This window comes from Sciurus vulgaris (genome assembly GCF_902686455.1).
Source record: "Sciurus vulgaris genome assembly, chromosome: 8".
NCBI lineage: Eukaryota > Metazoa > Chordata > Mammalia > Rodentia > Sciuridae > Sciurus > Sciurus vulgaris.
In genome coordinates this window covers 103805724-103829301 of record NC_136468.1, presented here as the reverse complement: position 1 = coordinate 103829301, position 23578 = coordinate 103805724, and the positions used below count along the sequence as shown (strand labels likewise).

General features: G+C 39.6%; 1 protein-coding gene and 1 long non-coding RNA gene across 7 annotated transcripts in view; one reads left to right on the top strand and one right to left on the bottom strand.

The window, feature by feature from the left end:
- Positions 1-2069: 2069 nt before the first annotated feature.
- HECW1 (HECT, C2 and WW domain containing E3 ubiquitin protein ligase 1) overlaps positions 2070-23578 on the bottom strand; it is a 422686-nt gene continuing 401177 nt past the window's right edge. For 4 of the 6 annotated variants that reach the window (XM_079149879.1, XM_079149877.1, XM_079149878.1 and 1 more), the window contains 6 exons: positions 21328-21426; positions 20616-20745; positions 17543-17689; positions 15890-16004; positions 13347-13545; positions 2071-6398 (listed from right to left, as the gene is read on the bottom strand). In XM_079149879.1, coding sequence (XP_079006005.1) covers positions 6287-6398; positions 13347-13545; positions 15890-16004; positions 17543-17689; positions 20616-20745; positions 21328-21426 — 802 coding nt within the window. In that variant the 3' untranslated portion in view covers positions 2071-6286. Of the gene's footprint in view, positions 6399-13346; positions 13546-15889; positions 16005-17542; positions 17690-20615; positions 20746-21327; positions 21427-23578 lie in introns of all 6 variants that reach the window. The other 2 variants (XM_079149876.1, XM_079149880.1) reach the window with 1 other exon arrangement.
- Positions 11756-22623, top strand: LOC306667367. Its single transcript, XR_013765508.1, has 5 exons — positions 11756-12428; positions 13386-13540; positions 18131-18313; positions 21128-21458; positions 21652-22623. It is a non-coding gene; the product is annotated as an uncharacterized lncRNA (long non-coding RNA).

Below are 23578 nucleotides of genomic sequence, written 5' to 3'. Positions count from 1 at the left end.
CACTAAATTGCCAAGGATGGCCTCGAACTTGCAATCCTCCTGCCTCAGAATGGTTCTACTGGGATTACAGATGTGTGCTACTGTGCCTGGCTAAAATGGAGATCTTAAAGTAAACATTTCGTGGAATGATACATGTAAAGTTTTTGTTATTATTAACTATTCCTTTTGGAAGCTCTTAAGGTGGTAGGAGGATTGAATTGTGTACCCCCAAAGAAGATAAATTAGAGTCCTAACTCTTAGTACCTCTGAATGTAACCTTATTTGGAGTCATAATCTTGGCTCGCTCTTTCTTTCTTTCTTCTTTCTTTCTTTCTTTCTTTCTTTCTTTCTTTCTTTCTTTCTTTCTCTCTCTCTCTCTCTCTCTCTCTCTCTCTCTCTCTCTCTCTCTCTCTTTCTTTCTTTTCTTTCTTTTTTTGGTATCAGGGATTGAACCCAGCAATGCTTAACTACTGAGCCACATCCCCAGCCCTTTTTATATTTCATTTTGAGACAAGGTCTCTCTAAGTTGCTCAGGGGATCCCTAAATTGCTGAGGCTGGCTTTGAACTAGTGATTCTTCTGCCTCAGCATTCTAAGTCACTGGGATTAAAGGTGTGAACCACTGAACGTGGCTGGAGTTATAATCTTTACAGGGTTAATCAAGTTATAGTCATTGGAATGGGTCCTAATCCTCCATGACTGGTGTTCTTATAAAAACGGGAGATTTGGACACACACACACACACACACACACACACACACACACAATCATATGAAAATGAAGGCTGAGATCTTCAAGTCAAAGAACACCAAGGATGGTCAGCAATCCATCACCAGCAGCTAGGACACAGGCATAAAGAGAGAACTCACCTTCTGATGACTTTGATCTCTAAGTGCTAGACTTGTTTAAACTACCCATTTTGAGTTACTTTGTGACCACAATCCTAGTATCCAGATGGGCTCTGGGAGCAAGCAGCCCACTTTCTTCTTTGGTGACTATACAGCTGCTATGGATTCCTGGTGGCCAGATGGCACTTTCTCGACTTTCATCTCTTCTTCACACCTCTCCTTTCTGGCAAATTTCCCAATGGTGATGTCAGGTCCAGGAGCCCAGGACCCCACGTGGTATTTTGTGACACAGCATCCTGTCACAGAAGGCCTTAGTGGCCTGGAGCAAGTTAGCTCTTGTCTGAGATTCCTCATTTCCAAGATAAGCCAGTTAGGTAAAAATACCTCAGCTGATTCCCAGGTACAAACGTGGTAACTCCTGAGCTCTAATAAAGGTCTGCTCTTCCCTCACTCCATTTATCCTGGTAGAGAGTCATCCTCTGTAAACATATTTAAACTACATTTTGAAAATAATCTGTGTGTGTCACCTTTTTCCTTTACAGCATATAATTAGTGAGCATCAGTCATAGAGATCAGGAGCTTAGAAGTCTAATCTTGATTTCAGAATAATGATCAGATTAAAACAAAATGATATAACCTACTCCTTTTGGTAAATTATGGTCTAGGCTAATTGTTCTCTTCTACCTGAAGAGAAAAATTCATTTCAGTTAGAGAAAAAAATCTAAAGTCAGCTGAGCATGTGTGTAAAAAATGTAATATCAAGATAATCAGTCCCCCAGGTTTTCCCTTCTCCATTCTAACTCATACTTTTTTCTAATAAAAAAAATATTTTCCCCCTCGCAGAATAAATCAGCTTCTGACCTCTCACTGAGAAACATATGGCTGGTCTTTTGAATGACTCGTGGTCCGTGATACGAATTCCAGACTGGGAATTTGTGATAGGTATTGTAAGGCCACATGTTTGCCCATGGAAACCCTTGTCCCAACACCACACTGAGTGTCAGGCCTGAAGTCTTCCTAGGTGCATCTCAACTGGGTAGGATTTCACAGAAGCCAGTGCTCTCCTGGGTTAGCCTAAAGAACTGTCACAAATGAAGCCTGTGTGGTTTGTGTGTAGCTCTACTGGGCACACACAAGGAACCTGTTACAAAAGCTATTCCTTTATTCATGGATTTGTGAGCATATACTATGTTCATTTGATAAGTGACTTCTTTTTTTTCCCCTTGAAGATTGTTTACAAAACAGCTGTTAGCCTTCTGTGTTGTTTTATTACTTGTATCCAGTCAGTATCCAGTCAGGATACAAATTGTTATGCCTTTCCCTAGACTTCCCTTTACAATAAAGCGCATACACTGTGCCATACCAAAGTGAGTTTATTGACATTCCTTGAAGGTTGTATGATGGAAGAGAAAGCGCGGCCTGAGTATCACGTGACATTTCTCTTGTCGATGTAAGCAAAATCAGCCCAGTAAGGTGGACTGCTCCTGCTATTGACTAGAACAAAGACTTTTTAACAAAATTGTTAATAGACATTTCCTTAGATAAATTGGAAGCTGCAGGAAGTAGGCTAATGGAACAATATTTACTCTATATTCTACCTCTAGGCACCTTTTTTCTACTAGAACAAAGGGACTACATGTCACTAACAGGAAAATAACACTTTCTCTTTTGGACTTTGTGATGGCTGGAACATCCATCCCAGATTTTTATGATATAGTATTGCGGTAGTTTTAATAATGGACACTGAAATACATAATAATAATAATAATAATAATAATAATAATAAAGCACCACATTTGTTATGTAAAGTTCTAACTACACTCATCTGAAAGTGTTTCATCTTGACTGGGAAAACATTTGTGGCAACTGAGAAATTTTCTGAACCCAAATTTCAGACATATGGTTTGCCCAGGGACTGGTGATTTAATTGATACAGAGCTGGCCTGGAAAACTCAGCTCATTGTCGTGCCACACAAATATTCTTACCTTTAAAGGACATATGGTCATGCATTAAAAGGAAGAAGACTGAAATCTTTCATGTTTATAGTCTGCCAGAAAATCATCTCTCTCTCTTCCTTAATTTTCTCACTATCCTCCCAGCAATTTTAGTGCTACAATTGCTTTGGTAGTAAAAACTTCACAACCTCACCAGTTTACATATATAGGAAGTCACAAAGAATTCAGTACATCTAGACTTCTTCAGATCCTGTAGAGTCAGCTTCTACTTTGGGTACAATCATCTTTATATAATAGAATAAAACATTCATGGGCTGGGGTTATAGCTCAGTGGTTAGCACTTGCCTAGCACGTGTGAGGCACTGGGTTCTATCCTCATAGCCACATAGAATAAATAAATAAAATAAAGATATTGTGTTCATCTACAACTAAAAAAAAAAAGAAATTGTCATTTAAAAAATTTGTAGTATCCATGAAATTATTATTATAATCTCTTAAATAATTTAAAAGCATTTTTCAAAATTGTAACATAAATTTTCTCTGATTTATTGTTCTTGTTTCTCTCCCAATAAAATGTATTATGCCCTTACTAAAACTAGATCTAAAATATCTTGTTTTAGGAGGCTTCTGACTTGTAAGCAACCAATTCTGCAATTTGCTTCCATGGAGAAAACTCATGCTTTAAAGCTAGAAAAAACAATTACATGTGGTAACAAATAGATCTGCCCTATCCATTGAATTATATAATTCAAGGTGGTTCACATCTCTACCTGGTGAAATTAATAGCAAAATTCAGTTCTGTAAGCTATTTGTGGTGAAATTAGACATAATTGCTAAATCAGCTTCATGCATGAGATAGAAAAAATCTTTCCATGACTGGTTTCTGAGCTCATCTTTACTCTGATGTCCTTCCTCTACACAAGGCTGTAATGGAATGCTAGGGCCCCATTAGGCAAACTTTACATTTTCTCAGGTGACACTGACATCAGTAACTCTTTATGGCATTTTGTACATTTATGAAATATTGTTTCTGTTAGGCTTGGTGGAATACATCTAGAGCCAAGACATTGGCAGTAGAGGTGGCAGATAAGAACGTTAATTAAAGAACCATCTATACCCATGTTACCCATCTGTATATAATTTCTAAGATAACTTTTTCCTTCTGCATATGGGTAGAATAAATATTAATGAATCTAATTAATAGATTAAGAAGATAATGTAGGTAAAATGTAAAACTCTCTAGAAGCAGGCTTCATCTTTTTCTTTCAACTTTCTTTCCAACAAATAATATAGTACTAAAAAACCAGAGTTGAATGCTTGAATTAATAAATATTTACATATGTATAACACCAAATTTTGAAGATGAAAGCTGCCCCTGTATTATAGTTGCTTTTTGAAGTGTTAGACTAAAATATGATAAAAATGATTTGTATAATCATTATAGGGTTTTTTTTTTGGTACCAGTGATTGAACCTAGGGGCGATTAACCACTAAACCATATTCCCAGCCCTTTTTTATATTTTATTGGAGACAGGGTTTTGCTGAGTTGCTTAGGGCCTTGCTAAGTTGCTGAGGCTGGCTTTGAACTTGTGATCCTCCTACCTCGGCCTTCTGAGTTGCTGGAATTACAGACACGAGCACCTGGCAATTCTTATGTTTTGATTTCATAAATAAGTAACAGCTCCACTGGAATCCATTACTTTTCAGACACTGAAATACAAACTGAGTTTTACATATCTTTCAAATTCTATATCATATAACTTACACATTCCATCTCATCTTGGAAAATATTCTTTTTAGACCATAAGGAAGGATACATTTATATAATATACTACTGATTGACAATAGGTACACAGCAGGAAGGGGTGCTGGACATTGTAAATAATTTCTACTAAGAAAATGTTTTATTTTAGAATGCAGGGAACACAAATAATGAACTTTGCAGACACAGTATAATGAGCCATAAGGCAGAGCTTGATTTGAAATCACTTTTTTCTTACATTTCTCCCTTGTTTTAATACACTGAAAACAATGTGACATTTAAATAGTTGGGTCTCTAGCTCTTCTTTTCCCAGTGAAGAAAAACACTTTCATTTATGATATATTTCAGACAACATGGATAACAAGGTTACAAAAATAGCAAATGACCATTATGATTGGGTTTATCTCAAATGTAATCAAGAGGTTAGGCTGTCTTTGGAGCCTGCAACTGCTTTTCTGAAAACACAAAATTTTCTGAGATATCTTTTTATTGAAGGCTAAAAGAAACTGGATATTTATTTTGACACAAATCAACGTGCCTTCGGAGGATTGCTATGGATGAAGGAGAAGTACATATTGCCCTTGATCCCTAACAAGCACCATCACTCTCTGCAGCTTCTTATTTCTTGTTGTCCCTGTGGACAATCAGATGTGAAGGAACTTGATCACAATAATTTAAAAAAGAGAAGAAAAAAGTATGAAAAAAAATCAATACCAAAGTTAAAAAAAAAAAAAAAGTAAGTTAACCTGGCTTTAACAAAAGTCACAAGATTCTCTATACATTTTTTTCTTTTGTGAAGGAGAATGGTGGCTAGACTGAACAAAAACAGTGCAGAACTCATATTCGATGCCTTTCCTTTCTTCTGCTTGCTTTACCACATTCAATGCAACACAATAGGGGTTGAGCCTCCTCCTTCAGGCTACATCAATCAAAATTTCCTTCTTAGACATGTGCACAGGTTTATGCTTCTTATGTGGCAAGTGTTCACCAAGGGTGCTCCCCCTCCTAGACTTCTCTGAACCCAAGTTGGGCCCACAGTCCCCACAACCTTTGGGACGCACCGCATCTCATCAGCAGGACACGTTTTCCTCACTGTGGTTAATTGTTGGAAGTGTCGTATTTGCACCATATGGCTAGGCTAGTTCCAGCTGATGGGACTGATGCCACCTATAAATCATGAATGTATAAAAATTTCAGTTTTGCCACTGCTGTCCTTTGAATAGATAGTATGCACAGAGGAAAGTAGAATGGGAGGAAAACAAAGAATCGATCAACTCCTAAGTCTGGAGTTGGTTGTTAGAAATGATAAAAAAAATGGTGGTTCTGCTTAGAAGACATGGGTGTATAAAAGCTTGGAATGCTTAATGCTCAAATTTTCTCTCAAATGATAGAAATGGAAGTAAACATTTATTACCATTTGGTCAAGTGTAGCGTAACTTGCATTTGTATTTCATTGTTAGTAATGGAGGTATGTGGAGATATACACAGACCTTGAGACAGCTGTTTTTAATATTGCATACAGGCTAGCAGTTCATTGAAAACAGAGGAGATAAGCCTGAAGGTTAGATCTTAGAAGAAGGCAGTTCTTCATGCACAGCTTTTGTCAATCCTGATTTGGTTTGAAAATAAAAATCATGGAATACCAAAATCAAAGGAGAGTTGATCAAGGGAAACGGAAAGGGGGTCATCCCAGAACGGGTGATGTCACTGGCCAGGAAAATGTCAGGCGAGGTTCCATTTCCTCACTCAAGTCCAAAGGTGCTGGTTTCTTCCACTGCTGTTAAAAGCTTTTCGTACAACATAGAGTATGAGGGATATGGTGGAAGATCCAATCGGTTGAAGCACGTGTGTGCCCTGAATGGAGGAGAACAGATTGGTGAGAGCGTCTCAATGATAGAAATGTTTCTGGACCACAAAATGGAATAAAAAATGAGCAGGACCATAAAACATTGCAAACTACAAACCATAGCCTTCTAGACATAAATAGAGCAGCAGAAGGAGTGGAACAACTAGAAATGAATGTTTGGCATTTGTAAATGAACTACACTACACTAGGACTACACAAGCAAACCATATATCAGCTCTATGATATCACTCTGATTTTGCAATTGAGGTATGAACTGCAGTGAAGGAGCCTGAAATAAAATTTCCATTAAAGGATCATATTCCCAAGTATTCTTGCCCAGTCCTGATTTCTGGGCCTTTGTAAATCATGTGTATCAACATGAAGGAGTCCACTGTGCTCTGAATTCTGAGATCCAATTCTTCATTCAAGTCAGGTGAGCCCTGGAGACAAGTCTGATTCCTCTACCCCAGTAGAACATGCATCACCTAAAGCTGAAGTGCTGCATTTTTGAGAAAAGTTGAACTTGTGAGCTGGCCCTCTCTCAATGCCTGGGACAGCCTCATACTGCTGCCCCAGGTTCTGCCATCGTCATCATATTTATCATCCTGCAGACCTGTGCTTGCCAGCATCTGCCCTAGACCAGAAATATCTTCCCTGCCACCTTGCTAACACATGGACCAGGAAACATTCATATGAGTCTGCAGTCGTGAGTACAGAGGCGTGCACACAGATTCTCTGGAGGAGTCTCAGATCATCTGACTAGCTGCTTCCTGTCCAAGTTGCTTATCTACAGAAGCATCCATTGATCTTGAGTCTTGTACCAAAATAGGGAGAAAAGTGAATGGTGCAGCCGAAAATTAATTTGAAAACTTTTCCTCCCCAGATGGAGTGGTGTGTTGAATTGGTGTTTTGTGACCCCAACCAGTGGAGAAAAGAATACTCAAAATAAAACAAAACAAAATAGAACCATAAAACAAACATACACACAAACAAGCAAAACTGAACTTCTTCCATTAGAACTTTGTTTGGGACGTTAAAAATGATAAGATCCTTTGGGCAATTGTCTATTATTTATTCCTTCATTTTGAAATGTATAAATGAGAGTGTCAGATCATTGTGCAGGCTGATACAGCACTCAGGTTATGAGGAGATCACTTGAGGGGTGAGGAAGGAGGAAAGAGGGTAAGGTGAATTTTCCTGCACAGGGAGAATCTGACGATGCTGGTATTTTTGTTGTTGTTGTTTTGTTGTTTATTTTTGCCTTCCCAGCATTCATTCCTCCTTCTGGTAATGGCTCCTTTGTTGCCCTTGGGGAATTGACCTTCATCTGCATTTTCCTTTCTACTCCCCCACATCCCCTCCTAACTCCAAGGATGGGCACAAGACAATAAAGTATCTGCCCAACTGGAAACAAACCAAAAATAGCAGGGTTCATTGGTCATTACCTAAGATTCACACAGGCCTAGTTCCTTCATAATTGAAATATTTTCCTAAACGAGAGTATTCGAGTATTTGAAAGTGAAAGGGAAGTCAGTAAACCAAGTAGGACGATGATTGCAGTGCTTCTTATTTACGTTCAGAAAGACTGAAACTAGAACATGCCCTGGGCTAACCAAGTCAAGTGGGGCAGAAAAATCCCAAGTGTGCTTTTGAAACTAGATGAATTAGCCAGGAGTGTGATTTGAACAGGCAGACATCTTCTTGGTTTTCTTCCTCTGGTCATTTTAATGGCATTTGGGGGTAGCAATGCCACAGGAAAAAGAATCTCATTTTATAAATTATTTGGAACCAAATTAATCATGCACAAGATAATTTGGGTGATAAAGCAGAATGCATTAGCAAACAGAACTTAGTCTGAATGTTTATATACTTTCTTTACTATTTGTTGGTAGCTTTGGTTAGCTCCCTTAAATAAATTCTAGTTTGTCATCTATAATGAATGAATGCAATCCAGTCAAAATTCAATCCAGCATTCCCACATGCTTGGGACCCTCCAAGTGTCGTTCAGAAAACACAGAGAAACTCACGCACCTCATTCCCTGTGCACTGGACCAAGTGCTGCCAGGTAGGTGTGGGGAAGTGGACTAAAAAAATCTCTATTCTGATCCCAGTCTAGCCACTAACCAGCTTTATGACCTTGGAATATTCAGTTAATTCTTCTGAGCTTTAGTTTTCTTACTTGTAAAAGTGGATAATAATATGTGCTTTGTCTACTTCAGAGGGTTATGTGGCGAATTGATGATAGAACACAGATAAATGCCTTTTGTAACCTGTGAATCATTATTTAAACTTAAGTCTCTTTTAATAATGCAACTGTGATTGTGATAATGGTTTCAGGAACTGTGTCACACGGTGGTGATTTAAAATCCTGGCCTTTTACCCATGATCTACTGCAAATGAGGTTACCCTCATCTCATAATTGATGCTTTGAAACTTCCCAAGGATTTTTTTCAATCATGCCATATTAAATTCTGCTATGTTGATGCCAACCTTGGGTTCCAAAACTTTGGGATTAATTTTGGATTTGGATGGTGCTGTGCTCAGTGCATTGTTTGCTTTTCTAATTTGTGTCATCTGTATCTCTTTGTCTCCTCTAATATTTCCAATGTTAACATGTTGATGGAAAAATTTGGGCAGTGTCAAAGAAAGTCTTGTTCCCACCCAGTAGAGACCTTAAAGTTGGTCAAAAACAAACAAAACGCTTGACTGTCAAGCTACTACTCTTTGCTGCTCGTTCCTTAGCCAATTGTGAGGCCAGTTGTGTAAGTGATGTCTTTTCTTCATGCCAGTTCTCTTCCCCTGCCTAACTACAGACTCATTCATTCAGATGGGCCTTGTCCTCATCCTGCTAAACCCTCTTTTTCAAGTTTGTCAATAACCTCTCAATCCCCATATCCAGAAAGTCCATACTCTACTCCCACCTGCTCCTTAAAAGTATCTGGCAGCTCTTCCTCTTGATTACCTCTCTCCCTTGGCTTCTCTTTGGTTTCCTAAAGGCTGCCATTTTTTCTCCTGGATTCCTTGATGGCCTCCTCAGGACTTCTTTGTCAGTTCTCTTCTAGCCTTTGCAAAACCCAGAGCAGGATTTTTCACCTAGGCACTATTAGCATATTAAACTTGATCATTCTTTGGCATGGAGGCTGTCCTGTGCATTTTAAGATGTTCTTATAACCAAAAGTCTTCAGACATTGTCAAATGTTCCATGGAGTGTGCAAAATCACCTTCATCCCTACCTTTTGAACCAATTGTTGCAGAGTAAGCCAACTACAAACTTAACCAGTTCTGGGCCTGGGTTCAGTTTACATCCACAGTAAAGTATATGAGAATTTTCTTTGCAACTTTAAGGTCAGTTGGTCCACTCATGACTCATGGCTCTGATATCCTTGGCCCCTGACCCAAATGTAAATTCCTGTGGTTGTCACCTCACCTCTGTGCCATTTCCACACTGCCCTGGGCTATGTCTGATCTAACCTATTTTCTGTTTCTTTTTTCCCAGACTTTTCCTCTATCCCGCCTCGAGCCCTTGATCAAAGGAAGGAAATTATCCAAGCTCCTTAAAGTCTTCCAGGGTCCCTTCTCCAGTCCTCATGAGGAGATACTGTCCAGTGTTCCATATTCTGTAATGTAGATGAACATTCTCACTCCTCACTGTTAATTCCAGATTATTTCTTGCAATCCTTGATCAGAAATTTCTGTGTCTTTGAAACTCATGCCCTTTAGATTTTTTTTTTAAACTGCAGATTCTATCTTACACATTAATTTAGTAAAATAGGGCTGAGCAGAAAGTAGTATGTACTGCAGGTAATAAACGTAAAATCTTCTTTAAGGAACTTTCAGACACACACACACATACATGCAAACCAGCACATATAAACATACTGGATTGTGATATAGAGGGTAATTTTTTTTCTTGTAGGCTATGTCTAAAAAGCTTGATAGTCAGTGACCTAGATATACCTTCTACTCCTTCTGACCTTCTGAATTTCTAGATATTGCATTTATTAAAACCTCTGGTGCTTATCTTAAATCTTTGTTTCCATGTCAAGTTCTTCCACCAGACTGTGTAGTAGGTAAGTCCATATGGATGACCAGTTAGGCACCCCAGCCTCCTACTTCCCTGACCTCAACACCAGTGCCAATTCCACCTCTCTTAGACTTCAGCTATGGTGATGCACAGTTTTTCCACTGGGAGGAATACCAAAATTTCTTCCTAGAAACCACTACCTTCAAAGTCATTTTTCCTCAACCCCATACACTTTTTAGAAGGCAAGGACTTGGACCGATATAAAAGGTTTTATTTTAGGCTGGGTTACTACTGGGGTTTTGCTTTGACAATATTTGGCACTTTCACCTGGGAAGCCAGCTGCCTTTTCTTTCTGTAGAGAAAATATCTGAGGAAATAATAGCCCCAGGCCCCCTCTCCTGGGTGTGGGCCAACCCTGCTGAGGCTCACAGCCTATGGGAAGCCTTGCGGCACCTTGAGTCTGCTTTGCGGTTCTGCGGGCCTCAGGGCTTCCTACTGCTTGCCACGTGGCCTGGCTAGTACTTCCTGAACCAGTTCTGGGAAGCTAGAGGTTATGTTTTTCTCTCTACACACAGGTGACACTTTTAAAGATCTTGGATAGTCAGAAACTGTTCAGAACAGCCTGGTCAAAGGACCTTGTTCAGTGGGTTATTTTCACTGTCCTCTCAGGCATTTGCTTCTTGGAGTCCTGTCCCAGGGTAAAGTTCCCATTTCCCCCCAGAATCCCTCTCCAGAGCTCACAGCAGCAGCAGCTTTTTCAGTGTCTCTTGGTCCAGATGTGAAGAATCTAGCCCAATGTCTTCCTTAAAGCCCTTTATGTGGGTTAACAGTATTTAATGCATATTTCAAAGCTTCCAAAGCTTTGAGTGTAATGGTGACAAAGGCAATGACTCACTTTATGAAGAATGAGGCAGAGACTTCTCAGATGAGTCTCGTCCTGGTGGCCCATCAGACTATCTCAACCCCATACCTGTGACATCTCTTGGGACATCTCATCTTCTGTGCTGGCCATTGCTCACCCCAGGCCTTGTTCATCTACTCCCTCAGCCTGAAATTCCCTCTCTCCCTAATCCTTGCCTCCTAATGTCTACCTAAGTGCTAGTTTCTTTGGTGCCTCTTCTGCAGGCAACTCAATAGATTCAGTCTCTGTTTCACTTTCTCAAATTGCTTTAATCCCCTTGCATACCTCTGTTTCTGCCATCAGGTTGTTTCCCCCAGACCGTAAGCTCCTATGGGCAGGTAACCTGCTGTGTCTCCTTCCTTCCACACTATAGGGGTAAGCAATCATCAGTGATGACTCAAACTGCATTTCTCTAAAATAAAGGCAGAATGTTTCCAAAATGGTTTTATTCTTAAAACCTATCATTAAACTAGATGAATAGGAATTCTGATTTTTTTTTTTTTTTGGTCTTATTTTCTTGCTAGACTTAATTCAGGAGGTTCAGTTCTTGGTGGAAGCATGCTGATGAGATCCTCTGAGCTGAGGCTTTGCTACTGACCTGAGTGAATGAAGGCAGGACTATAATTGCAGCAGGAACTTCAACTGTTGTTAACTATCTGGGCATGCCCATGGATGCTCACCAACATCAGGTGCATTGCCCTCAGGACACCAGGAAGTCTGGGAAAGTTGAATGAGAACTGTAGTCTAGTAAACCCTTCCATGATAGGGGATTAACAATGGTACTTGGGTGGTGCTATGGGTTTGGAACTGGGATGTCCCCCAAAGGCCCATGTGTTAAAGGCTTGGTCCTCAGAGTGGTGTGACTGGAATGTGATAGAACCTTTAAGGTGTAAAGTCTGCTGGAGGAAGTTAGGTCATTGGGGGCACGTCCTTGAAGGAAATATGGGAACTCTACACTGTTTTCTTTCTATATATCTTATTTTTTATTTTTTTGCATCTGGTCATGAGATGAATGGGTCTCCTCTTGCCATGTGCTCCTTTCATGATGTACTGTTGCCACCATGGGCCCAAAGCAACATGGTTAATTGGTCATGAACTGAAATCTCCAAAACTGTGAGTCAAAACCAATCTTTTTTCTTTTCAAGTTGATTTATCCCAGGTATTTGTTACAGTAATGGAAAATTGACTAACTTAGTTACCATGTAGAAATATATCTGAATTAAATGCAAATCTCCTTCTATGATTAGAAAATATCAGAAGAATAAAATAGGGATCAGTGTTTTCTTCTGTTTGTTGAAGCAGTATTTATGACTGTGATACCTATAGAGAAGTATCTCTTAGTGTTCTTTATTTCACTGATAAGGACTATACTGCTTGAAGAGACATAGAAAGGATCCAGGAAGTATTGAGGTTGAAACTCATGGCATAGGGAATTTATTCCATAAAATTGCCTGGAACCCCAGTTCCTCCTTTTCTGCATTTATCTCACAAAACTTTTTCAATAGTGTAGTATATGGAAGTTACTGTAAAGACACAGGGATGCCCATGGCCTCATCCTCACATATATTAAAATTCAGGAGGAAAAATATGAAACATATGTGAATATATAACCATTCTACATAGTATCAAGTAACATACTTGATGAGAAGTATGATACGGTGCTGGTGGGGTTCCTCCAGCATCATTTGCTATCTTCACGCTAATTCCCTTGCTTTGCTTTCCTCCTCCCACATGTTAGACATTACTCTTCCAATTAAGTTGGGCTATGTATTGATTGAAAAGCTTCCCACAATTTACACATGGGCCAAGGCAGTGAACTCAAAACACCATTGATCATCAAAACCTTGCTAAGGGTGTAGTCTCAATTCAAATCTCACAGATACCTCACCTACACCTTTCGCTAGTAACTCAAACCATACTTTGGGTGATAAGCAAGAATCCCATCTCTAAGGGTGATTACCCAGACCCAAATAACAAAGTACACTATGCCCTCTACAGCAAGTGTCCTGAAGGCTGACAGGAGCTATGTACCTGGGAAGAGAAGTAATTTTCCCCCATTTCTCTATGCAGAAACGCCGAAGCCCATTGCTTCCTCGAAGGGCTGCGAAGCCTTCGTAGGGCACGCTTGATGTTCCCGTGACAAACTGAAGTAATCTTAATCTCTGCTCATTATTGAAGCGCTCCACTGCGGCCCAGAACCAGCGGATCACAAGATGCCCATCGTGGTAACCTGATTGGAGCAAAGGGAAGGAAATAGAGGTTGAGGAAAAAGGAGGAAGGGGCAGAGGGGAGAGAATGAAACACGCATCAGGTGTGCTAACTGAACAGCGGTTTTGGATCTGCTGAGTTTTCTAACAATGACCTTTAGAAAGATAGGTCTAAAGTAATTTGTGTAACTAGGTCGAGTTTTAAAACAAAAGCAGGTTTAGAAAATAGCTATTTTATGAAATGACCTTATGTTCTGAGAGATTTCCTTAGAGGCATTTACTTTCTATTTAAACAATTGGGACATCATTTGAAATGTTCCTGTGTTATATAACTGTAGACAAGGAATGGAAAAGTGGGTAAACACAGAGCCTTCATAATACAGTATTTCGTTGTACTTTCTTTGTCCTGAAGTCTTAGATCTTGGCAATATATACCACAGGAGGGTTGAGGAATTGAGAAAGACTGAAGGTAAATAGCAAACTTGGTGAAAGGAATATTCCAGGCTCTTAGCTGCCATTTTTGCCCCCCAAAAGAAGCCCTGTACCCATAAAGCAGTTGTTCTCCAGCCTCAACTCAGCTGGGTGTTTTGGCACATGGTTCTAATCCCAGCTACTCTGGAGGCTGAGATAGAAGGATTGTACATTCAAAGGCAGTCTGGGAAACTTAGTGAGATCCTGTCTCAAAAAAAAAAAAAAAAAAAAAAAAAGACAAAAAAAAAAAAAAAAAAGACAGGGCTGGGGTGTAGCTCAGTAGTAAGGTGCCTTAGGTTCAATCCCCAGTACCACCAAAACACAAACAACAACAGAACAGAGCTTCGTAAAGCAAGAGGGGTGGGAGTTAACCATACAAAGAGTTTGTGTAAGGACAGTAAAAGGGGAAGTCATTTCTAGTAGGGGAAGTAAACAGTAGAGAGAATGAGGAAGAAAACAGTAAGCCACCCTGCGTGGGGTAATCAGAGGAGGACTGGAAGGGAAGTTGCTGGGGGCATTAGAGGCCCTAACAGGTGGGTAGAGACTCTGACTTGACACCTTGGGCATGTAGTTTTCATGCCAGGCCAACCTAGAGGTCTCAGAGGGCTCTCATGGCCAAGCGTACTGTGGGGAAACGGAGGCTGACCTGATGCCCCTAGTTTTTTCTCTGTTATATTGATTGGGGTTTCTCTGAATACATTACATAAAGGAAGGGTTTTGAGGATTAAAAAAAATCTTTGGAAAACTTCTGTAAGTAATAAGGAGCTTGTTTTGTGGGTAGGGAAGTGGCCTGATGAGAATGATGTTTTAGGAAGGCTAACTTGGTAGAGTGTAAGATGAATAGTTAGGAAGGATTAGACATTAGATTTGGGGAGACCACAGAACTGTGTTGCAGCAAAGCAGGACTGAGGCAAAGAGGGATCCAATTCCAAAGGACATAAGAGATGCTTCACTGATAGCACACAAACCACTCAGGAGCTGCCCGTGGCTGGAGTGTTTTCCTTTATACAGGGTTAGGCCAGAGGTTACTGTCACCTGAAGGAAGGTTCAGGTGGGAAGCTGGACAAGCACCTGCTCTGTACTGAAGTCAGGTCAAGTTTGTAGTCTTCAAACAGTAATGAATTGGCTGGGGCTGTAGCTCAGTGGTAGATGGTTTGCCTAACAAGTGCAAGGTCCTGGGTTCTATCCCCAGCACCACAAGCAAAAACAAGAATGAAGGATTACATATATATGTGATGGACTATTAACTCAGCCATAGAAAGGAATGAGGTACTGGGACATACCATGGCATGATAAATCTCAAAACAGTATGCTAGTCAAAGAAACCAGACACAAAAGACTGTGTTTTCTATGATTCTATTTTCATGACATGTCCAGAATAGGTAAGTCCATAGGAAGAAAATGCAGACAGATGTTTGCTGGGGTTGGGGAAGAGAAGAGATTTGGGGAGGAGAACTGATTAATGGGTATAGGATTTCTTTTTGGGGTGTTGAAAATATTTTAAAACTAGCTATAGATCATGTTTTACAACATTGCAAATGCACTAAATGACACGGGATTGTTCATTTTATTTATTTGGTACCAGGGATTGAACTCAGGGGCACTTAACCACTGAGCAACATCCACAGCCCTTTTTATTTTTTATTTTGAGTCAGGGTCTAGTTAATTTGCTTAGGGCCTTGCTAAATTGCTGAGGCTGGCTTTGAACTCACAATCCTCCTGCCTCAGCCTCACGAGCTTCTGGGATGATGGGCATGTGCCACTGCACTTGGCTGGATTGTTCCTTTTAAAATGGTCAGTTTTATGTCATGTCACTTTTACCCCAACAACTTTTCTTTAAGAAGTGATGAATTCTACTTGTGACAGTCAGTATTGTCACAAGTGCTGCTAGCTCACCTCCCCGATACTCAGTGTTATTGCGCCAATCATTCAGGTCAATCTCTGCAGTACCAGCTATCACCAGCTCCAGCTCCCTGGCATCAAACACGGAGACGAGCCTTGAGTCTACAACCTGAAATACAGACTAGCTTCAGCAACCAGGCCCAGACACATAGAAAGGTCATACTCATGATTATTATTGCCAGGGGTTAAACTGGGAAAGCAATCATGACTGCAACAACAGGCAATCATTTTTTAAATTCAAAATCATTGCTTTGGTCTGAATGGTGGTGCCCTACCTCTCCATTCATTTTGTGAAATCGTCCCTTCCAAGTTGAAGGTATTAGGAATAGGGGTCTTTGGGAGGCGATTAGGTCATGGGGTAGAACCCTCAGTAATGGGGCTAGTACCCTTCTTAAAGAGAGATCCTTCCTCCCTTCCATAAAGCGAGGATAGTTGTGAGAAACTGCCATCTGTGAACAAGGAAGTGGGCCCTTATCAGACACTGAATTTGCTAGTGCCTCAGTCTTGTACTTTCCAGCCTGCCAAACTGCAAGAAATAGATTTCTGTAGCTTATAAGCTACCCAGTGTATTGTGTTTTGTTATAGTATCTTGGATGGACTAAGATAGTCATTGAGTTAAATATTTAGAATACAATCCTTCATGGACTGGGGATGGGGGAAAAAAAAAAAAAAGAGTCCACGGTTCTCACTATTTCACACACTCTCTGAGAGTAATGTCACAAATAAACCTGACTCAACTTTCTGGAGTCACATTTAAGTTTCCAAGTAGCATTGCATTTTAAAGGCAAAAAATCCAAAACACTTAAATTGTTACTATTTCACTTAAGACATACTTATCCTTTCACAAAAAATTAGGACCATTTCCTAGTATTGGGCCTTATATATTAAAAAGACTGTATTTCAATACAGTCCACACTTCCTTGGTCCCTTTTATAAAGATATGGAAGGGCCTCTTTGTTAGCTCTCCCTGCTCTGGCTTTACATCTCATGCCAAATGTGCCAGGCTCAACTGGACGCCTGTGATGGTGCCCCCTTTAATCAAACTAGTGGTGGTTGGAAAAGTGGCTGAAACTTTTATTTACTCTGGCAGGGAAAGACAACCTTTCAAGACTTCAGCAAACCTTCATAGCCTCTTATTTCTAAACTGGAAAAATGTAAGGATCATTTTTTGTGCCCAGGAAGTCTAGCAACTGTCACTGCTATTTACCACTCAGCATGGATTATGTGGCACAAAGTGATTGTAACAAAATTAAAATTGAATAGGGGTGGACAACATCCCCCAATGCCTTCACTTCCATTTTTTTGTTTGTTTCATTGAACCTGAAAAAAATTCTCCCTACACATATTTTGATAGAAGAGGCTGGATGTTTTCACATCTGGCACACCAGGGCCACACCAACACCAGTTTTTAAAGAGCACTTTTCACTTCTGACAAGAGTTGGGATTCTCAGAGAATTGTGACCCCTCAGCCTTCCACCCTTGTGAGGTCCTCTTGGCACACTGATGAGGAGAGCTGGGTCTTTGCCCACCTTGCTTCTTCCTCTCCATTGTCCTCACTGACTGAGTTACTGGTCCCCCAAGAAGCCTCAAGGAGCAGAGGCTCTATGACAGAGCAGCCTGCCTTCCTCAGGCCCGCTGGGGCCTTACCTCATAGAAGCCCCGCACCAGCGCCTCAGTCTGCTGCACCACACCGCGCTCCACCCTCCACTTCACCATCCTCTCGATGTACTCCTTCTTGTTCTTCTCAGTCACCTGGGTGTTGGCTCCTCCAGACTTCAACTCTCTTTCTGTTACCTTGTAGGAAACAGGAAATTCAAAGGCTTGTCAATTCAACTGATCTCCCAGGAAGACACTGGGATCTAAGGAGGATGACTGCACATAAAATCCTCTGTACACTTCAGCATTAGTGTCTCTTTAGTTCTCTTTCCTTTTCTGGAAGTCACGCAGAAGGCTTTGGTTGTTCAAAGCAGATGCTTAAGCACTTCAGAAGAGCTACAATGTTTGGGTCATAAAAGGAAAGATGTTTCTTTAACTCATGAGGCATAACAGAAACAAAAGGAAAATGCCCCAGGTTGTCTGTCATGATGGAGCTGAATGTCCCAACCCTAAAGTCAGATCCTTAGTGCCCCCAAATCCCAATTAGAGCAAATTAACAGATGCTGTCTTTTCCTTTCACAGTTGACAAGAACCAAATACAAATAGCAGAGGATGGGAAGTTTTTTTTTTTTTTTTTAGGGTACACATGACAGTACAGTAGGATGAATTGGGAAGGTGGTTTTTATGGCTGGGAAAAATGGTGGCTGAAGAACCACAGCCTGATCTTGAGAAGAGAAACAGCAATACATAGAAGCACAGAGAATGGCACTGCCACTTAGTACAGTAAGGCAAAGTTAGGATCCGTGTGCTGTCTTTCCAAAGGTAAGAAGGCAGGCAACGTGCCAGGCATTTTTATCAAAACTTGTTGGTGTTGGAAGGGGATGATCTTTAGTCATCTTAAATTCACCTAAGAATTCACCTCCCTGCTCAATGCTGCAAGACAAACCAAGTGTCACTGTTGACTGACCATTTCTTTTTGATCTGTGGGATCTCTTCCAATATTGGAGGAAATAGCTTTTGGGTTGTGTGTTAACTAATGTGCCACTTTCACGTTATTTATGGTACAGTTTGCATGCAGAATTATAAAAATGATTTTATTTGACTATGGCAATTCATATGACTTTGAGAGTTTCTGCTATATCTAGAGCAGTATTCCTTGCTGCAATTTTAAAAATAAAAATTCTCTCATTTCTTCTTTCAGGTTTCTGATTTAGTTGGAATTTATTTCTATGTTAGGAGATAAATTAGGGAATATAACTCAAAAAATTTAAGATGGCTATCTGGTTGACTGAATACAATTTGTAGATTTTATTATTCTGTCTTCTGCTATCGGGAAAGTGTGAAGGATGACCGCTAAAAGTGGTCAGGTACAGGGGGACAGCATATTTTATCTCTTTGTTTACTACAGGACAATTTAGTGGCAGGACAAATCAATGAATAGTATATTCTCAAACATATTTACATGTACATCTGTTATAGGAAGAAATGCTTTTTCTCAATTATGTGTGAGGACATTCTTCAGAGGCATGTTTATACAAAAGAAATACAACAGAATTTTGACATTTTCCAGGACCTATCCAAGATCCTTGACCGAGATATGGGTGCTGGGGGGTCTTTAGTAGTCAGCATGCAATCCTCACCCCTAGATCCAGCACACTATCCACATCCACATAAGGTGCTTATAAAGCATTCTAATTTAAATTTCACAACAACCCTATTAAAAATTAGCACATCATGGGCTTTGGGGGTCTCTTGCAAATGATGTTCTCAAAACTTTGATTATTAAATCTTCTTAAGCTATGGTTATTTTCTGATAAGACTATAATCCATTTGATCAAAAGATTTAATGTTATATAAATAAACACTAGTAGAAAACACCTGAGAGTTTTATCTTGTTAAATAATATTGTGATATATGCATTTTGGAGGACTAAGTGGATGGATATTAAAGGAATTATTTTTTGTAGTTGTACAGATAACAAAACAATCTTACATGTGTATGGAACACTTTACAAAAATGCTTTTTGACCCATTAATCACATTTGATTTTCAAAAACTGCCTTAAGTAGATCCATGTCATAACAAAAAAAGGAAGAAAGAGGACATGGGCAGATTTATTAAAGGAAGTAGTCACCAAAGAATTATAACTTGAAAGAATGAAATTCCTTGTTCTCAAGTTTGAAAACAAATTTCCATTATAATATCTAGTAATCCCATTTCTGGGTATATATATCCATCCATATGAATTGAAAGCAGAAATTCAAACATACAGTATTTTTAATTGCCAAGAGGTAGAAGAATCCCAGGTGTCTTATCAATAGATGAATGGATAAACAAAATTGGATAAATGGAATATTATTCATCCTTAAAAAGGAAGAAAATTCTGACGCATTACCAAATGGATGAAAATTGAGGATATTATACTAAATGAAATAAGTCACAAAAAGATCAGTGTGTATGTTTCCACTTACATGAAGTATCTTGAGTGGTCAAATTTATAGAAACAAAAATTGAATGGTAGTTATCAGGAGCTGGGGGAAGGGAGAAATGAAGAGTTGTTTAATGGGTAGTGTTTCAGATTTGCAAGATGAAAAAAATTCTTAAGATTAAATGCCTAACAATTTGAATGCACTTAAGATTACTCAAGGCGCCAGGCGGGATGGTGCACACCTGTAATCCCAGCGGCTCAGGAGAATGAGATAGGAGGATCTCAAGTTCAAAGCCAGCCTCAGCAAAAGTGAGGCACTAAACAACTCAGTGAGACCCTGTCTCTAAATAAAATATAAAATAGGACTGGGGATGTGGTTCAGTGATTGAGCGCCCTGAGTTCAATCCTCAGTACCCAAAAAAGAAAAAAAATATATTACTCAAGTACATACGTAAAAATCATTAAGAGGATAAATTTTAGGGCTGGAGTTGTGGCTTACTCGTAGAGCGCTGGCCTAGCATGTGTGAGGCACTGGGTTTAATCCTAAGCATCACATAAAAATAAATAAATAAATAAATAAAGTTATTGTGTCCATCTATAACTAAAAATTTTTTTAAAAAAGAGGTAAATTTTATGTTTCTTACATTTTCTACAATAAAATACAAAAATCCCTTGTCCAAGCCCACATCCCACAAACCTGTCCAAAAACCTCTTCATTAACAGTGAAAGTGAGGTCGAGGATATCTGTGATGTTGTTGTCCTTCATCCACTGCAAACTCTGGTGGAATTCCTCATCCAAATATTCCAGGTCACTCAAATCACAGGGTCTGTGTGAATCCAGAGAGCAAGGCAAACAGAATTACTGAACAAACAGTGGCAACAGTGGCACAGACTTTATTCCAAACTGTGGTCATGTCAGTTCTGGATAAAACATCCCCAGGCCAGTCTAACAATTTGACACTTTTGAACCAGCATATCCAATAATTTTATTCATTCAATAATTCTGAAAAGGAATTAATAAAATATTTACAATAGACATGAAATAATTACTGATTCATGGACTTCCATTTCAAACAACTAAGCTATAAACAAATGAATTCCATTTAATAGTTTAATGCAATGTTCGTAATATTATAGTTTTTATATAAGCTGATTCATATCTGTTCTGCGATATGATATTTGACTAACAAAGTCTTCCCTTATGCCTAGGCAAAATCTCCAAATGCATTTTTGCTGCATTAAAAGGTATGTATGTGTGCAGTGGGTAAACATCCAAAACAGGAAACTGCCAGAAACCTAACAGGAATGGTTGGGGCAAAGCAGTGACAAAAGGCCAGAGGCACCAGAAAGACCGGTGCTACTGTCCTGCAGACAGGAATGGGTGGAACCCTGGTCTACAATACACTTACAGCCTCAGGAGTGCCTTATAGAATGGCCTCGTGAAGAAAGCATCCAGAAGGTACTGATGGATCAGAGCCAGGCCTAGGATTCGACCACTAAACCTGAACCTGGAACACAGACAAGGTGGAGAAGTTGAAGGGTCAGTGAGAATTTATACTGTTAAATATTTTTATTTGTATTTTTAAAATATATCTCTGAGTGATAGTTATATTAAGCTGCTTAAGGAATTTGCATGTTGATGTTACAAGGAGGCACATTTTCCTTCGGTACCATAAACAGTGCTTGTGTGCTTGGTATATACTAAAGGCAAGCTCCTTTCCCCTACCTACCAGGTTAATTTCCCCCAGAATCTCTTTGAAGACCTGGAGTATGAGGACTCAGGAAGAGAAGAGCACCCAGGAAGGGGGATGGAGGAATCAGAAAAACAGCTCACACGAACACAAGGAGGACCAGAACCCAAGGACACAGAATGCTTTTTACATAGTGTGTCCTTACCTATTCAAGTTTTTTATAGTTTCACCTGAAGGTTCATGCTGAAAGGCTGAGGACTTGGATATGAATCACAAATGGCAGTCATACTGGCAGACAGTGGGAAAGAGTTCCCTGCACTTACAATGAGATTAGCTAGTGAGCAACACTAATTAGCATTGCCAGCCACACACACAGAAAAAACAAGGTTTCTGCTGGGAAGAACTGTTCATGAAGACCTGGCCACCTCCAGACATAAGGGCCCTTACTGATTTAAATTCTTGTTGGGGCAATTAGCTATCTGGAATTTTTGCTGGTGGCCTGTTTTACAAAATGCTGAGGCTTCCTGGAGCTTGATCACATCCTTGCCTTGCTTCCAAACCGGCTTCCCTTCTGCTTGGTCTATACCCTGTGCTTCCCCACCATATGGGCCATGCCCATCTCTGCACCTACCTCCATAACTAAGGGGTTCTCTGTTCTATCTAACTAGGTATTCATGTAATGGTTGACTTACTGGTGCCATTTCTCAGAACTTCCCAGCTGGAATTTCTAACTAACTCATCTCCACTGCCTTTGATGAGGCTCTTTTTAGACTCAAAATATTCTCTGTAACTGCTGTAAAAAAGTTAAAATGAACAGATTATCTGATTCCATAAAATAAGCATAATTATAAACAACAACATTTCAAATTGGCATATTTGAAGTAGTCTATTCTTTTTGCATGAAATAACATATCAATATTATTGGCTCTGAAGAGACTAGAGCCAAACAGAACCTCAGTGAAAGTACTTGGGGGCACTGTGCAATCACAGGAGGCTCACACACGCGTGCACACACACACACACACACACACACACACACACACACACCCACACACAGCTTTTGAGTGCCTACCAGAGCTTCATCCCTCAGTTTTCTTTCCTGACACCCAATAACTGACTTGTCCTCAACATGGCAAACACCGTTTTGTGTATTAAAACACCATTCACTTTTAGGCCAATGATGGCTAACCTACATTTCCCAGTCTCTAAAGCATTAAAAATGATGCTTCTAACATGATGGCAGGGGTGTGGTTATTCAGGTGAAGATGACTGAGGTGATCCAAATCAGGAACAGAACGAACACCAATCAATGCAGCCTGGTTAAGTGCCCTCCTTACTTCGAGGTGGCCCCCAATGGCCCAGGGAAGAGAAATGGCAATCATAGTAAGTAGTAAGTATATGCAGATATGGAATCTATGAAAACACTAAGAGAATACCATTTTCATCTTAATGTTAAAAAATTGAATATCTCAGTGAATTATTTTCTTTCTTCCTTCCTTTGTTTTTTGTACCAAGGACTGAACCTAGAGCCTTGCACATCCTAGACAAATCTCTACCACTGAGCTACACCTCCAGTCCTTCTTATTTTTAAGGCACGATTTTGCTAAGTTGCCCAGGCTGAACTTGAACTTGTGATTCTCCTGCCTCAGGCTCCAGATTAGGTGGGATTACAGTTATGCACCACTATACCCAGGACATTTTCTAGCAAAATAAAAATTATTCAAACTTATTCAAGAAGAAATAAAAAAAACTAAATAGACCAATAATCATAGTGTAAACCAGTAAACTTTGAGGAAAAATGACTATCTCCAAAACTGATGTGGGAACTGAAAAAAAAATATATATACATATATATTATATATATGTATATATATATACACACACACACACACACACAAATATATAAAAGACTGGAGATATGTATATTTTTAATATATATACATAAATTAATATATATGTTTATATTTAA